Here is an 18,183-nt window from a genome sequence, read left to right as displayed (position 1 = left end):
TTGAGCAAAACTGGGGAATGGGTAATAAAGAGATTATCTATTTTTTTATACAATACAACTTTTCAAGTAGACTGTCCCTTTTAATAAACAATTTAATCTACCAAAATAGACATAAAGAAGCAATTTATCATACATTTTTTACTGCAGCTGGTAAAACAAGTTTTGATGTAAACAAATAAGTATAAATTGAAATCATGTGAGCGTGTGATTTAAATGATGGGATCAGGCCGGGGGGGGGAGTGCCTGTGATGCTAGGCACGCCCTCCAGTCCGTGATCCCATTTAGGAAGCTTCTATGGCTTCAGTGCAGCCAAACGGCTAGGACGATCAATGCCGTCCTAACAGCGCTAAAGCCCAGCGCAGTTAGGACAGCATGGAGCATCCTAACGATGGGAGGAGATTTAAGGGATATGATATCTAAATTTCATGATTCGGATAGAGAATACAATTTTAACAACTTTCCAATTTACTTCTATTATCTAATTTGTTTCATTCTCTTGGAATCCTTTGTTGAAGAAACGGAAATGCACTAGGTAACACAATAACATGAGGCATATATGTGCAGCCACCAAACAAATTAGATAATAGAAGTAAATTAGAAAGTTGTTTTAAATTGCACACTCTAAATCATGAAAGAAAAAGGTTTTAATGTCCCTTTAAGGAGCCCAAGCATTGTAATGTGTATTTGTTCTAAACAGAACAGAGAGTTTGATCCTTTAAGCATTAGATTAATTTAATAAATAAGTGGAAAACCTGATATTTATTAGACATTTCTTCACTATTGTGCTTATCAAATGACATCATGTCTTCATGATCATAAAGTACCTTTAAATGTAGAATGTAATTCATGTTTTAGTTGTCCATTAACATTATGTTTAATAAATGACATTTTGTTTGCTAGGGAGTAAAGAAGCTACTACAACCCTACACATGCTAACGCTGCTCAAGGACTTGCTGCCTTGTTTCCCAGTCAGTGTGGTGAAAACTTGCTGTGAGACCTTGCTGAAGGTCATGACGTTAAGCCATGTGGTAAGCACAGGACCAAATAGTTATCTATCCATTCATTGTACTACATTTCCCACAATCCTCTGCATCCTTATTTGTAGCTAATTTTGTATTGGCTCAATACACCCCGTATTATGTGTTTCTACTTCCTTCTGTTTACAGTACTCAAGGTTGGATTTGCTATATCTATGATAACTTGCAAAGTCTGCAATGGTCCGGTCATCCATAGGACCATATTTTGTTTCTGCGACCTATATAGGAAAGTGGCATAACGGGGTTGATTTATCAAGCTAAGGCAGACAGGGGAGTACATACGCGCCTTTGTCCGCCACAGCTCGCCCCTGGCGGGCTGAATTCCACCGCCGGAATTCAGCATTGCACAAGAACCCAATTTTGTGCTCTTGTGCAACGCCGCCACCCTGCCCGCGCAAGCCAATCACACGCAGGCAGGAGCTATTAATCTCCCCGGTCGGACGAGACCAGATATTTTAAATGTATAAAAACGTATTACAGAATGGCGTGTGTGTGAAATGTCTTTAAAGACACATTCGACTCTGCATAAAATTTATGTAAAGTGTTTTACCAATCAATATTAAATTAGCTGAATTAGTTTGTAAATAGCTTATTACAATTTGCATAATTATGTGCACAACATGCTGATTCTGCAGCCAGTTGTCAGGTCCCACCCGGTAATAGTTGTTTGTCTTAGCTCGTGCAATACAACCAGGCTGACCTAGTACCAACTTTTCTGTATTAAAAGATGGAAAATGTTCGTGCATCTGTAAACTATTTGTTTAGAGCAGTTACTTGGACACATACAAAACGAATGGCACTTGTACAGTACATTGAAGTTTGTGTGTGGTCAGTATGTTTTGTGAAAGTCACAGTAAACGGCTGCATGTGAGCACAAGCTGTAATGTGCTACACAAGTTGTTCTCGTCGCACTCACATCTTGACAGGACTCATTGTTAGGCAGGAAGTAACTTGGCAGGTGCCGCAGTTTTTCTTTTGAATAAAACCGTTACTAATTGGCAGTATTGCCTAAGCTTAGAATAGAGAAAAATAATAATCTGAATGTAGAAGCTTCTTTGTAATTATTTGTAATTATTATGTATAATGCTGTATTGTGGAAACATGCCAATTACGTCTCTTAAGCTTTGGTTGGGGAAATAATAAATAAAAAAATTATATACAGGTGTCCCTCGGTTTACAACGGTTCAATTTGCACCGTTTCAGAATAACAACCTTTTTTTTAAGTCATGTGACTGCTATTGAAAAGCATTGAGAAGCAGTGCAATGATTAAAATAGCTAGTAGGTGGAGCTGTCCACTTGTGTTGCAGCAAATAAATGCAAGCAAAGCAAGCTGAAATTAATCAGTTTAACCAGACCTGAGCTATCGAACAGCTTGCAAAGGAACAAGATCTTCCTGTCTATAAATCAGTCCAGATTGGAATGCATAGAAAGAACTGTTTGCAGAAAAATGCAAGTAAATCTGTGCTGTGTGATTATTTTATTAGGTTTAGATTGCTGTTTAGCAAATGATTTTGTTCATTTAGCTTAGTTTAATTATATATTCTTTGTTGTGTGATTATTTTATTAGGTTTATAATGCTGTTTAGCATTTAAAGTCTTCATTTCAAAGCTTTAAAAATAAAATATTAGGTGTTACTTTTACCAATTTTGAGAGGGGCCTGGAACCTATCTCCCTCACTTCCCATTGACTTACATTATAAACTGGGTTTCAATTTACAACGGTTTCGATTTACAACCATTCCTTCTGGAACCTAACCCCAGCGTAAACTGAGGGCTACCTGTATATGTATGTGTGTGTGTGTGTGTATATGTGTGTGTATATGTATATATATATATATATATATATATGTATGTATATATATATATATATATATATATATATATATATATATATATATATATATATATATATATAATATATTATACTTTACATGTAAGATACATGTACAATGTAAAACCTGGAGAATTTTTTAGTATCTGTAGAAGTTCATCCTTACAAACAAATTCCTTTCACTATATATAATTATTGTAGGTTAATCACATATTCATACAATTTCATGTTTCTGTGGGTTAATTTGTTTTATCGTTATCTGCAGTTAATCACAGCATGTGCAATGCAAGCGTTTCACGCTCTCTTCAGTTCAAGTTCAAACACCTCTGCGCTGACCGCTGAGCTTAATGCCCAGATCATAACAGTGAGTAGACAAACATGCAATGATTTTGATAAGTGGTTTTATGAACATTGTTTTTGTCATTTTCTTTTAAATAAATGTATTTTTATTGAACATTGTTCAAATGTTAAATAATTTGTTCTGCATTTTTATAGCAGGTTGTGACTATAATGGTTTCCTTTGCATAGGGATATTAAAACATAATGATGTATTTAAAGCAATTAATTTAGTTTTTCTGTAAAGTAATCGGCACCACCATGTTTAAACTTGTTTTCTTTTTACCTCTTTTCTTTTCTGCAGGGGGCAATACGTGAGTCTGCAATCCAGGCTGTGTGGAAACTGTTAGATAATTACTTTAAAGGGACACTGAACCCAAATTTTTTCTTTCGTGATTCAGATAGAGCATGACATTTTAAGCAACTTTCTAATTTACTCCTATTATCAAATTTTCTTCATTCTCTTGGTATCTTTATTTGAAATGCAAGAATGTAAGTTTAAATGCCGGCCCATTTTTGGTGAACAACCTAGGTTGTCCTTGCTGATTGGTGGATAAATTCATCCACCAATCAAAAACTGTTGTCCAGAGGTCTGAATCAAGAAAAAAGCTTAGATGCCTTTTTTCAAATAAAGATATCAAGAGAATGAAGAAACATTGATAATAGGAGTAAATTAGAAAGTTGCTTAAAATTGCATGCTCTACCTGAATCACAAAAGAAAAAATTTGGGTTCAGTGTCCCTTTAAAGTAAATGTAAAGTTTAATGAATCAGTGCCCGGTATCTAAAAATACTCTTAAAAACAGGGGCACTTTCATTCATTAAACTTTACAATGAAGCTTCTTTTTAAAAAAACCTTTGTTTTATGGAAAGCAGATCGGCGACCCTCCGCCCACAGCTCCTACTGTAGTTACAAGATCTATGACTAATTTGGCTTCCTCCAATCGCTGCGTGTCCCCTTTGGCGTCCAGCTCATGAGGCACACAACGACTAGAGGAAGCTGGAGTCGTCATCGCTGTGCTAACTTCAGCAGGAGCTGCGGGCGGAGGATCGCTGGTCTGTTTTCCATAAAACAAAGGTAAGTATTTAAAAAAAGAAGCTTCATTGTAATTTTTAGTGAATAAAAGTGCCCCTGTTTTTAAGAGTATTTTTAGTTACCAGGCACTTATTCATTAAACTTTACATTCACTTTAACAAACTTATGTTCCACACAGTTTTGTTTGCACTAGATATGTGCATACCTCCAAATGCAGAAGTAACATTGAAAATATAAGTAACGATTTAGTTTCTATAAAGTGCAAAAAAAAAGCTGTGTGGTATCTCTTTTTGATCACTTAATTCCTGTTTTACATTTGTCCTTAATTATAGTCAGCTGGTGAAACAGATAAGTCATCTTAAGTTCAAACATGGCAGCACCCATTACTGTATAGAAACTCAGTTGACCTGAGTAGTAGTGTACTACTGGGAGCTAACTGAACACATCGGGTGAGCAAATGACATGACTTGTAGCCACCAATCAGCAGCTCCTGAGCCTACTTAGGTATCCTTTTCAACAAGGGATTCCAAAAGAGAAAAACATAATTTATGCTTACCTGATAAATTCCTTTCTTCTGTAGTGTGATCAGTCCACGGGTCATCATTACTTCTGGGATATTACTCCTCCCCAACAGGAAGTGCAAGAGGATTCACCCAGCAGAGCTGCATATAGCTCCTCCCCTCTACGTCACTCCCAGTCATTCGACCAAGGACCAACGAGAAAGGAAAAGCCAAGGGTGAAGTGGTGACTGGAATATAAATTAAAAAATATTTACCTGCCTTAAAAACAGGGCGGGCCGTGGACTGATCACACTACAGAAGAAAGGAATTTATCAGGTAAGCATAAATTATGTTTTCTTCTGTTAAGTGTGATCAGTCCACGGGTCATCATTACTTCTGGGATACCAATACCAAAGCAAAAGTACACGGATGACGGGAGGGATAGGCAGGCTCTTTATACAGAAGGAACCACTGCCTGCCCAAAAATAGCCTCCGATGAAGCAAAAGTGTCAAATTTGTAAAATTTGGAAAAAGTATGAAGCGAAGACCAAGTTGCAGCCTTGCAAATCTGCTCAACAGAGGCCTCATTCTTGAAGGCCCAAGTGGAAGCCACAGCTCTAGTAGAATGAGCTGTAATTCTTTCAGGAGGCTGCTGTCCAGCAGTCTCATAAGCTAAACGAATTATGCTACGAAGCCAAAAAGAAAGAGAGGTAGCAGAAGCTTTTTGACCTCTCCTCTGCCCAGAGTAAACGACAAACAGAGAAGACGTTTGTCGAAATTCCTTAGTTGCCTGTAAGTAAAATTTTAGAGCACGGACTACATCCAGGTTGTGCAGTAGACGTTCCTCCTTCGAAGAAGGATTTGGGCACAAGGAAGGAACAACAATCTCTTGATTGATATTCCTGTTAGTAACTACCTTAGGTAAGAACCCAGGTTTAGTACGCAGAACTACCTTATCCGAATGAAAAATCAAATAAGGAGAATCACAATGTAAAGCTGATAATTCAGAGACTCTTCGAGCCGAGGAAATAGCCATTAAAAATAGAACTTTCCAAGATAACAACTTTATATCAATGGAATGAAGGGGTTCAAACGGAACGCCCTGTAAAACATTAAGAACAAGGTTTAAACTCCATGGTGGAGCAACAGTTTTAAACACAGGCTTAATCCTGGCCAAAGCCTGACAAAAAGCCTGGACGTCAGGAACTTCTGACAGACGTTTGTGTAACAGAATGGACAGAGCTGAGATCTGTCCCTTTAATGAACTAGCAGATAAACCCTTTTCTAAACCTTCTTGTAGAAAAGACAATATCCTAGGAATCCTAACCTTACTCCAAGAGTAACCTTTGGATTCACACCAATATAGGTATTTATGCCATATCTTATGGTAAATCTTTCTGGTAACAGGCTTCCTAGCCTGTATTAAGGTATCAATAACTGACTCAGAAAACCCACGTCTTGATAAAATCAAGCGTTCAATTTCCAAGCAGTCAGCTTCAGAGAAGTTAGATTTTGATGTTTGAATGGACCCTGTATCAGAAGGTCCTGTTTCAGAGGTAGAGACCAAGGTGGACAGGATGACATGTCCACCAGGTCTGCATACCAAGTCCTGCGTGGCCACGCAGGAGCTATTAGAATCACTGATGCTCTCTCTTGTTTGATTCTGGCAATCAATCGAGGAAGCATCGGGAAGGGTGGAAACACGTAAGCCATCCTGAAGTCCCAAGGTGCTGTCAGGGCATCTATCAGGACTGCTCCTGGATCCCTGGATCTGGACCCGTAACGAGGAAGCTTGGCGTTCTGTCGAGACGCCATGAGATCTATCTCTGGTTTGCCCCAACGTCGAAGTATTTGGGCAAAGACCTCCGGATGGAGTTCCCACTCCCCCGGATGAAAAGTCTGACGACTTAAGAAATCCGCCTCCCAGTTCTCCACTCCCGGGATGTGGATTGCTGACAGGTGGCAAGAGTGAGACTCTGCCCAGCGAATTATCTTTGATACTTCCATCATAGCTAGGGAGCTTCTTGTCCCTCCCTGATGGTTGATGTAAGCTACAGTCGTGATGTTGTCCGACTGAAACCTGATGAACCCCCGAGTTGTCAACTGGGGCCAAGCCAGGAGGGCATTGAGAACTGCTCTCAATTCCAGAATGTTTATTGGCATGAGACTCTCCTCCTGACTCCATTGTCCCTGAGCCTTCAGAGAATTCCAGACGGCACCCCAACCTAGAAGGCTGGCGTCTGTTGTTACAATTGTCCAGTCTGGTCTGCTGAATGGCATCCCCCTGGACAGATGTGGCCGAGAAAGCCACCATAGAAGAGAATTTCTGGTCTCTTGATCCAGATTCAGAGAGGGGGATAAGTCTGAGTAATCCCCATTCCACTGACTTAGCATGCACAGTTGCAGTGGTCTGAGGTGTAAGCGTGCAAAGGGTACTATGTCCATTGCCGCTACCATTAAGCCGATTACCTCCATGCATTGAGCCACTGACGGGTGTTGAATGGAATGAAGGGTGCGGCAAGCACTTTGAAGTCTTGTTAGCCTGTCCTCTGTCAGGTAAATCTTCATTTCTACAGAATCTATAAGAGTCCCCAGGAAGGGAACTCTTGTGAGTGGAACGAGTGAACTTTTCTTTTCGTTCACCTTCCATCCATGTGACCTTAGAAATGCCAGTACTAACTCTGTATGAGACTTGGCAGTTTGAAAGCTTGAAGCTTGAATCAGAATGTCGTCTAGGTATGGAGCTACCGAGATTCCCCGCGGTCTTAGTACCGCCAGAAGAGCACCCAGAACCTTTGTGAAGATTCTTGGAGCTGTAGCCAATCCGAATGGAAGAGCCACAAACTGGTAATGCCTGTCTAGGAAGGCAAACCTTAGGTACCGGTAATGATCTTTGTGAATCGGTATGTGAAGGTAGGCATCTTTTAAATCTACAGTGGTCATGTACTGACCCTCTTGGATCATAGGTAAAATTGTCCGAATAGTCTCCATCTTGAACGATGGAACTCTTAGGAATTTGTTTAGGATCTTTAAGTCTAGGATTGGTCTGAAAGTTCCCTCTTTTTTGGGAACCACAAACAGATTTGAGTAAAACCCCTGTCCCTGTTCCGATCGTGGAACAGGATGGATTACTCCCATTAACAAGAGCTCTTGTACGCAGCGTAGAAACGCCTCTTTCTTTGTCTGGATTGTTGACAACCTTGACAGATGAAATCTCTCTCTTGGAGGAGAGTATTTGAAGTCCAGAAGGTATCCCTGAGATATTATCTCTAGCGCCCAGGGATCCTGGACATCTCTTGCCCAAGCCTGGGCGAAGAGAGAAAGTCTGCCCCCCACTAGATCCGATCCCGGATCGGGGGCCCTCAATTCATGCTGTTTTAGGGGCAGCAGCAGGTTTCCTGGTCTGCTTGCCCTTGTTCCAGGACTGGTTAGGTTTCCAGCCTTGTCTGTAGCGAGCAACGGCTCCTTCCTGTTTTGGTGCAGAGGAAGTTGATGCTGCTCCAGCTTTGAAATTACGAAAGGAACGAAAATTAGACTGTCTAGCCTTAGCTTTGGCTTTGTCCTGAGGCAGGGCATGGCCTTTACCTCCTGTAATGTCAGCGATAATCTCTTTCAACCCGGGCCCGAATAAGGTCTGCCCTTTGAAAGGTATATTAAGCAATTTAGACTTAGAAGTAACATCAGCTGACCAGGATTTTAGCCACAGCGCCCTGCGTGCCTGAATGGCGAATCCTGAATTCTTCGCCGTAAGTTTAGTAAGATGTACTACGGCCTCCGAAATGAATGAATTAGCTAGTTTAAGGACTCTAAGCCTGTCCGTAATGTCGTCCAGAGTAGCTGAACTAATGTTCTCTTCCAGAGACTCAATCCAGAATGCCGCTGCAGCCATGATCGGCGCAATGCATGCAAGGGGTTGCAATATAAAACCTTGTTGAACAAACATTTTCTTAAGGTAACCCTCTAACTTTTTATCCATTGGATCTGAAAAAGCACAGCTATCCTCCACCGGGATAGTGGTACGCTTAGCTAAAGTAGAAACTGCTCCCTCCACCTTAGGGACCATTTGCCATAAGTCCCGTGTGGTGGCGTCTATTGGAAACATTTTTCTAAATATCGGAGGGGGTGAGAACGGCACACCGGGTCTATCCCACTCCTTAGTAACAATTTCAGTAAGTCTCTTAGGTATAGGAAAAACCTCAGTACTCGCCGGGTACCGCAAAATATTTATCCAACCTACACATTTTCTCTGGTATTGCAACTGTGTTACAATCATTCAGAGCCGCTAACACCTCCCCTAGTAATACACGGAGGTTTTCCAGTTTAAATTTAAAATTTGAAATATCTGAATCCAGTCTGTTTGGATCAGAACCGTCACCCACAGAATGAAGTTCTCCGTCCTCATGTTCTGCCACCTGTGACGCAGTGTCTGACATGGCCCTAATATTATCAGCGCACTCTGTTCTCACCCCAGAGTGATCACGCTTACCTCTTAGTTCTGGTAATTTAGCCAAAACTTCAGTCATAACAGTAGCCATATCCTGTAATGTGATTTGTAATGGCCGCCCAGATGTACTCGGCGCTACAATATCACGCACCTCCCGATCGGGAGATGCAGGTACTGACACGTGAGGCGAGTTAGTCGGCATAACTCTCCCCTCGTTGTTTGGTGAAATTTGTTCAATTTGTACAGATTGACTTTTATTTAAAGTAGCATCAATACAGTTAGTACATAAATTTCTATTGGGCTCCACTTTGGCATTGCAACAAATGACACAGGTATCATCCTCTGAATCAGACATGTTTAACACACTAGCAAATAAACTTGCAACTTGGAATACAATTCAATTAGAATAATATTAAAAACGTACTGTGCCTTTAAGAAGCACAGAAGATCTATGACAGTTGAAAATTAATAAATTGAAAACAGTTATAGTGTAAACACAACTTTAGCAAAGGTTTAATCCCATTAGCAAAGATAACAAATTCTGAAAGCAGGAAACAAATTACAGAATAAACGTTTTTTTATCTCAGTCAACTATAATTCTCACAGCTCTGCTGAGAGAAATTACCTCCCTCAAAATAAGTTTTGAAGACCCCTGAGCTCTGTAGAGATGAACCGGATCATGCAGGAAATACGAGCTGCTGACTGAAATATTTGATGCGTAGCAAAAGCGCCAAAAAACGTCCCCTCCCCCTCACACACAGCAGTGAGAGAGAACAGAAACTGTCAGAAAAAAGATTAAGCAACTGCCAAGTGGAAAAATAGTGCCCAAACATTTATTCACTCAGTACCTCAGCAAATGAAAACGATTTTACATTCCAGCAAAAACGTTAAACATAATTGCTAGTTATTAAACAGCTTTATGTACTTCTTACAGTGTAATTCTAGTGAAGTACCATTCCCCAGAATACTGAAGTGTAAAGTATACATACATGACATTGTATCGGTATGGCAGGATTTTCTCATCAATTCCATTGTCAGAAAATAAAAGCTGCTACATACCTCTATGCAGATTCATCTGCCCGCTGTCCCCTGATCTGAAGTTTACCTCTCCTCAGATGGCCGAGAAACAGCAATATGATCTTAACTACTCCGGCTAAAATCATAGCAAAAACTCTGGTAGATTCTTCTTCAAACTCTGCCAGAGAGGTAATAACACACTCCGGTGCTATTTTAAAATAACAAACTTTTGATTGAAGATATAAAACTAAGTATAATCACCATAGTCCTCTCACACATCCTATCTAGTCGTTGGGTGCAAGAGAATGACTGGGAGTGACGTAGAGGGGAGGAGCTATATGCAGCTCTGCTGGGTGAATCCTCTTGCACTTCCTGTTGGGGAGGAGTAATATCCCAGAAGTAATGATGACCCGTGGACTGATCACACTTAACAGAAGAAAACTCATTTAAAAATAGAAGTAAATGGGGAAAGTTGTTTAAAATCACATGCTCTATCTGAATCATGGAAGAAAAAAAAATAGTTTTCATGTCCCTTTCAGTTCAAACCATGGCAGCACCTATTACTTTATAGAAACACTTGACTTTAAAATGTGCATGGGGGCATTTTAATTTGAAAAAACTTTTTTGAAATTTACTTTAATCTGCAAAAATGCTTGTTGTAAAAGTTACTGTTTTTCTGTGGCATACGCAAATATCCTATGAGGGACGTGCACTGTGCCTGCTAAGATAGTCAGCTGTGCGTTGTATAAAACAAATGAATTCTACAGAAACAATACACACAACCGGCAGCTAACGGAGCAGGCATGTTGTTTATTGGTGCATTGGCCCTCACAGAATATGTACGTATGCCGCAAAAAAACAGTAATAACTTTTATTAGAAGCATTTTTGCTGATGAAAGTATATTGCAAAAATACTTATTTCAAATTGAAATGCACATTTAATTTTTTGACTTTTTATCCCTATAAACAAGTTACTTTATAGGAAAAGAGGACAGAATAAATAATGAAAGTATATTGTAAGTTTAACTGCACATAACTAAATATTTTATTACATTATCACACTCTGCAATACCCCTTTAACCCAACTATGCAGGCTTTGTTATTAAATGGCTTCAAAAAGTAGTTATGTAAAGAAGTATTAGCTAAGATTTCTTTTTATAACTTATTTGTAATTGTTATATATATATATATATATATATATATATATATATATATATATATATATATATATATATATATATATATATATGTACTACATTTTGATTATTGAACTAGTGAAATTAAGTTCTTTTTTTTGTATTGACAGGCTCTGTATGATTACCTGCCCAGTGAGAATGACCTTCAGCCTCTGTTGGCATGGCTAACCGTCATGGAGAAAGCTCACATCAACTTAGCAAAGTAACACTGAGATTTGTGAAGTTCATATTTCATTTGTAGGATTTTCAAGTAAAAAAGTAGTATTCTTTTGTAGAGCCTGTGAGCTTGGGTAATGACCAGTAGCGTGCCAGAAAACACAAAGGGGTGTAGTTGTTGAGACAAGTGATCTTGCCATGTACAATGAATAAAATACTTGCACATTTTAGTAACCATCAAACATTAAAGGGATATTCTGGTCAAGATTTAAATGCACATATATAAATTACAACTTTGAATAGAAACATATTTGAAATATATATGTATTGGTAAAAATGCTTATAGTAAAAGTTATCACTGGTTTAGTGTTAACATTTTTCTCTGCATGTGAGGCATAGCTAGATATTTCCAGTGCACCAGCATTTTAAATACTGCAGCTGCTCAGAGCACCAGTGGGGCTTGTATCATGTCAGCAATTAACAAATTGAGTCATTAGATGGGACCGGCACCTTAGGCTCTCTGAGAGCTGTGTTTAAAATGCTTGTGCATACTTAAATGCACTTTTTAAACAGCTATAGCTTTTATTAGAACAATTTTTGCTAATACATTTATATTACAAAAATGCTTCTATTCAAAACTGAAATGCGTCCATGTGGATCCCAATTTTGGCTGTAATGTCCCTTTTAAGAATGTTTTTTTTTTTTCCCCCTTCTAGTACTTTTTTTTAGCACAGTGTTTTGTTAGTGAAGTTCATTAAATAACTAACGTGAGTGTGTTGTGGCAGTAGCACTGTGCAAAAGGAGATTGGTTTAGCATTTCATATTGACACCTCACACATGCACCTGGTATGCTGATTATTCAGCACTTGCAGTACCTATCTCAATGTTTAAAAGAATAATTAAAAAAAACAAAAAAACCCTAAAGCAGCTTTTTTATTGCAAAGTCTGTCCAAAATCTATTAAAGGGTAAAGTAAATAAAAAATGAAACTTTCATCGTTGATTAGAGCATATAATTTTAAGAGACTTTTCAGTTTACTTCTATTATCAAATACACTTTGTTCTTTTGGTATCCTTTGTTAAAATGCATACTTAGATAGGCTGAGGAGCAGCAATGCACTACTAGGAGCTTAGCTGGTGTTCACTGGTGTTCGCTGGTGTTTTTTTTTAGCTAGGTCACAGTAGTGCACTGCTGCTGTGGAGCGGACTTTAAAGCCTTTATATAGAGCATTTTATTATTGCACTGTTGCTTGTATATAACGCAACATTTTATTTGTGCATGTCTCTTTAAAACGAACAATGTTCTTGTAATGTGAATACTCCATGTTACACTTTCTGCTTTGTTTCTTCCTTAAATTAAGGTTGCAGAGCGGGCTGTGTTTCGGTCACCTCCCCCGTCTTTTTTCAACATCCATGAACTGTTTCTTGTCTTCTCACCAGCAAGTTGTGTCTGCAGCTGCACAGACCTTGAAGGTATGTACTCAGATTGTGTGTTGTGGTGCCTGGGGAAAAAGTGTTAGAGGAATCCTGTCTCATATGATGTGTGACGTCTTCATCTGCATAAGGTTTGTGCTCTATATTTCTAAAAGCAGTTTTCAAATGTGCATATACATAACTAGTTCTTGGTTGAAAGCTAAACCTAGGTTAACTCATGCTAATTTCTAAGCCCTGGGAAGGTTGCCTCTTATCTCACTACATTTTGACTGTTTTTTTTTTTTTACAGCTAAGCTAGTTCATGTGTGTCATATAGATAACATTGTGCTCGCTCGTGTATAGTTATTTGATTGATGTATGCTACATGATTATGGTCATTTGACCGAAACGTCATGGTGGTTTGCTTTTATGTCTATACTTCAATAAATATTTACACTTCATTTGTATAAAAAGGTGCTGCTGTATTTCGTGGCTTTTAATTACAGAAAATGCGGCAAATGATTGTAAATTGCAAAGCTTTTTTTTCTACAAATAATTAAAAATGTTATATTGCAATCACAAGTACAAGTGTGTACTGAACCTTTGAAGTGTGATAACAGCACAAGAGGTTACTGTAATTTGGAAATTTTATATCTAATTGCTGGTAGGGAGATTATAAAATCTGATCTGGTACTTGACTAATTCATACTGCATCATCTTTAGTAGAGACAGCTGATTAATAGCATACATATAGATTACACTGGCATTTTGCAGGCACTTAAAGGGACAGTACACTGTAAAATTGTTTTTCTATTAATGTATTTTAAATGACTTGTTATACCAACTGCAGAGTATAAAATATTTGAGATTCTATTTTCATGCTTATTTGTGTATATGAAGTAGCTGATTTTGTGCTTTGAAACCACAGCCTATTACAATGTGTTGAACTTAAAGGTGATATCAGATCTCATTATGTTATAAATTTGTGTACACAGACTTGCTTCCTTATCTTTTATTTGGCTGGCACACCAAAGCTCAATACATAGAGAGAACAATGGAAAATGATCATTTTATTACTTAACTATCCTGCATCCCACTGAGAGTGTAATCTCTTCTGCTGGCTGTGTATACTTAGGCTATTCAATAGCCTATACTCCAGTATTAATTTGTTCAGTGTAGGTGGTGATACCACAGGCTAAATCAGCTATTTCAAATGCTGAAATAGGAGTAAAGGAGCTACTTGTAACCAATTTAATACACTCAGCAGGTTAAAAGGATCATTGGGAATAATTTAAAGGGTAGAATTTTTTGGGGGTGAACTGTCCCTTTAACAATGGATTGTTTTATAATACACTTACTGAATATTGCAACAAAGCACTCTGCTTTTGTTATTTGAAATGTGTGCAATGTGTTTTGGTGTAGCCCTTGGAAAGGAAATTTTGTAACTGTAGCATTTATTCCATTAAAGCGTCATGAAACCCACAATTTATTATTTCATGATTTAGATATCATTTTAAACAACTTTCTAATTTGCTTTTAATATCAAATTATCTTTGTTCTCTTGGTAACCGTTGTTGAAAAGCAGGGGCATAAATTCAGGAGCGTGCATTGTCTGGAGCACTATATGGCAGCTGTTTTGCAAGAATGTTATACAATTGCAAGAGCACTAGATGGCAGCACTGTTTCCTGCAATGTAGTGCTCCAGATGCCTACCTAGGTATCTCTCCAACAAAGAATACAATGGGAACAAAGGAAATTTGATATCAAAAGTAAATTGGAAACTTTTTAAAATTTGTATGCTCTGCCTGAATCACCAAAGAACATTTTTGGGTTTCATATCCTTTTAAATAATAATTTTGCTTCTTTTCACAATACATATTTTACATAGTTTTTCGGAGTAAAGAGTCGATTGAATTAGACTAATAGACTTTTTTTATTCAGTCTCTCCTTACAGAATGCATTACACCTAACATAGCTGACACTGAATCTGTTTCTTCATCTCCAACATCTGGAATTGCTGGTCACATCTGTAAAATGTTTAGGTGAGCAACTATGCAAAATGAGCATTTTATGCAAAGATGAAAACATTATTTGATGTTGCGACAGAGGTGTGCGGTTAACGACAAACAATGTCACATTATAGAGTGTGAGATAAAAAGCTGAATAAATTGTGTATGATGAGAAGATAATGTGACAACGGCATTTCATTTCAGGATATTTTGTATATTATTTAGTATTAAATTACCCAAATTATTTTGCTTTTCAGGTGCATTGAATTTTTCCCACCATATAATTTGTCTTTTTAAATTGCTTATTACACTGCTGAATAAAGCAACATTTTATTTCCATGCATGTATAACTTCTTCCTTGATAACCAGTAGAGCTATAAAAGTTATTTATCAGCCAGCTTTTTACTTTAAACTTTTTTTTTTTTTTTTTTATATATAGAATTAAGTACACGTTTTAATGCTGTGGTTTATGTTCATGATCGTTTTAAAGTATAATTTCTCTTTAAATTTCAGTACTAAGTAGAAATTAGAAACTTAGTCTGTGCTTCCCCAAAATGCTGCACCAAATCATAAGTGGGGAAATATATCTGGTGCTTTAGTAAACATTTTCTATATCTGTTTTAATCTGATTTAAAAAAACAAAACAAAGTATGAATACATTTCATACTGTGTTCTTGTTTTTGTGAATATTGTTAGTGTTACTTGAGTGTTATATCTTCTGATCTAATGGTAAACAAAATACCAAACCAAGCTAGGAAAACTATAAACCATATAAGTGATTTCCATTTTAAATGTCATATGTGCTGTAATTTTGGCTTAAAGGGACAGTCTACACCAGAAATGTTATTGTTTTAAAAGATAGATAATCCCTTTATTACCCATTCCCCAGTTTTGCATAACCAACACAGTTATAATAACATACTTTTAACCTCTGTGATTATCTTGTATCTAAGCCTCTGCAAACTGCCCCTTTTTTCAGTTCTTTTGACAGACTTGCAGTCTAGCCAATCAGTGCCTGCTCCCAGATAACTTCACGTGCACAAGCACAGTGTTATCTATATGAAATACGTGAACTAAGACGCTCTAGTGGTGAAAAACTGTTAAAATGGATTCTGAAAAGAGGTGGCCTTCAAGGTCTAAGAAATTAGCATATGAACCTCCTAGTTTAAGCTTTCAACTAAGGATACCAAGAGAACAAAGCAAAATTGGCGATAAAAGTAAATTGGAAAATTGTTTAAAATTACATACTCTAGCTGAATCATGAAAGTTTATTTTGGCCTAGACTGTCCCTTTTAAGCTTGGTCTAAAAATGATCCTATGCCCTTAAAAAAAATATATATTTTCACGTATATAAAAAATAGTAAACTGATTTAAATTGCTTGACAATTATTCATGATCTATAAATGATTTTAGCATAGAGTGCTTGAGCTAACTTTAGATTTACAAGATCTAGCTTATGTCTTTTATGATTGTAGAGTTGTTGAAGAGGGTTTATCGTACAAGTTCCATTCTTCCTGGGCCTTTGTCCTGCAAGTTCTAAAGACATTTTTTGAGGTTGCTGGAAAGAAGTGCCACCCATTTATGAAAAAGGTTTGTAATCATTACCAATATGTAGTCCTCGTTAATTATGTTTCTTTCATGTAATTAGCAAGAGTCCATGAGCTAGTGACGTATGGGATATACATTCCTACCAGGAGGGGCAAAGTTTCCCAAACCTTAAAATGCCTATAAATACACCCCTCACCACACCCACAATTCAGTTTTACAAACTTTGCCTCCGATGGAGGTGGTGAAGTAAGTTTGTGCTAGATTCTACGTTGATATGCGCTCCGCAGCAAGTTGGAGCCCGGTTTTCCTCTCAGCGTGCAGTGAATGTCAGAGGGATGTGAGGAGAGTATTGCCTATTTGAATGCAGTGATCTCCTTCTACGGGGTCTATTTCATAGGTTCTCTGTTATCGGTCGTAGAGATTCATCTCTTACCTCCCTTTTCAGATCGACGATATACTCTTATATATACCATTACCTCTGCTGATTCTCGTTTCAGTACTGGTTTGGCTTTCTACAAACATGTAGATGAGTGTCCTGGGGTAAGTAAATCTTATTTTCTGTGACACTCTAAGCTATGGTTGGGCACTTTGTTTATAAAGTTCTAAATATATGTATTCAAACATTTATTTGCCTTGACTCAGAATGTTCAACATTCCTTATTTTTCAGACAGTCAGTTTCATATTTGGGATAAATGCATTTGTTTCAATCATTTTTTCTTACCTTAAAAAAATTTGACTTTTTCCCTGTGGGCTGTTAGGCTCGCGGGGGCAGAAAATGCTTCATTTTATTGCGTCATTCTTGGCGCAGACTTTTTTGGCGCAAATTTTTTTTTCTGTTTCCGGCGTCATACGTGTCGCCGGAAGTTGCGTCATTTTTTGACCTTTTTTTGCGTCAAAAATGTCGGCGTTCCGGATGTGGCGTCATTTTTGGCGCCAAAAGCATTTAGGCGCCAAATAATGTGGGCGTCTTTTTTGGCGCTAAAAAATATGGGCGTCATTTTTGTCTCCACATTATTTAAGTCTCATTATTTATTGCTTCTGGTTGCTAGAAGCTTGTTCACTGGCATTTTTTTTCCCATTCCTGAAACTGTCATTTAAGGAATTTGATCAATTTTGCTTTATATGTTGTTTTTTTCTTTTACATATTGCAAGATGTTCCACGTTGCAACTGAGTCAGAAGATACTTCAGGAAAATCACTGCACAGTGCTGGAGCTACCAAGCTAAGTGTATCTGCTATAAACTTTTGGTATCTGTTTCTCCAGCTGTTATTTGTATTGCATGTCATGTCAAACTTATTAATGCAGATAAAATTTCCTTTAGTACTGTTACATTACCTGTTGCTGTTCCGTCAACATCTAATTTTCAGAGTGTTCCTGATAACATAAGAGATTTTATTTTTTAAATCCATTAAGAAGGCTATGTCTGTTATTTCTCCTTCTAGTATACATAAAAGTCTTTTTAAAACTTCTCTTTTTTCAGATGAATTTTTAAATGAACATCATCATTCTGATACTGATAATGGTTCTTCTGGTTCAGAGGTTTCTGTCTCAGAGGTTGATGCTGATAAATCTTTGTATTTGTTCAAGATGGAATTTATTCGTTCTTTACTTAAAGAAGTGTTATTTGCATTAGAAATAGAGGATTCTGGTCCTCTTGATACTA

General features: G+C 37.7%; 1 protein-coding gene across 1 annotated transcript in view; it reads left to right on the top strand.

The window, feature by feature from the left end:
* The window catches only part of LOC128640146 (RRP12-like protein), a 213,700-nt gene that overhangs the window by 20,405 nt on the left and 175,112 nt on the right, over positions 1-18,183 (top strand). Inside the window, exons 8-13 of the mRNA XM_053692506.1 lie at positions 901-1,028; positions 3,134-3,232; positions 11,506-11,597; positions 12,911-13,022; positions 14,904-15,004; positions 16,447-16,561. Of these exons, the coding sequence (XP_053548481.1) occupies positions 901-1,028; positions 3,134-3,232; positions 11,506-11,597; positions 12,911-13,022; positions 14,904-15,004; positions 16,447-16,561 (647 nt within the window). The remainder of the gene's footprint in view (positions 1-900; positions 1,029-3,133; positions 3,233-11,505; positions 11,598-12,910; positions 13,023-14,903; positions 15,005-16,446; positions 16,562-18,183) is intronic.

The sequence above is a fragment of the Bombina bombina genome, chromosome 9, assembly GCF_027579735.1.
Source record: "Bombina bombina isolate aBomBom1 chromosome 9, aBomBom1.pri, whole genome shotgun sequence".
Taxonomy (NCBI): Eukaryota; Metazoa; Chordata; class Amphibia; order Anura; family Bombinatoridae; genus Bombina; species Bombina bombina.
This window is presented reverse-complemented; position numbering and strand designations above follow the sequence as displayed.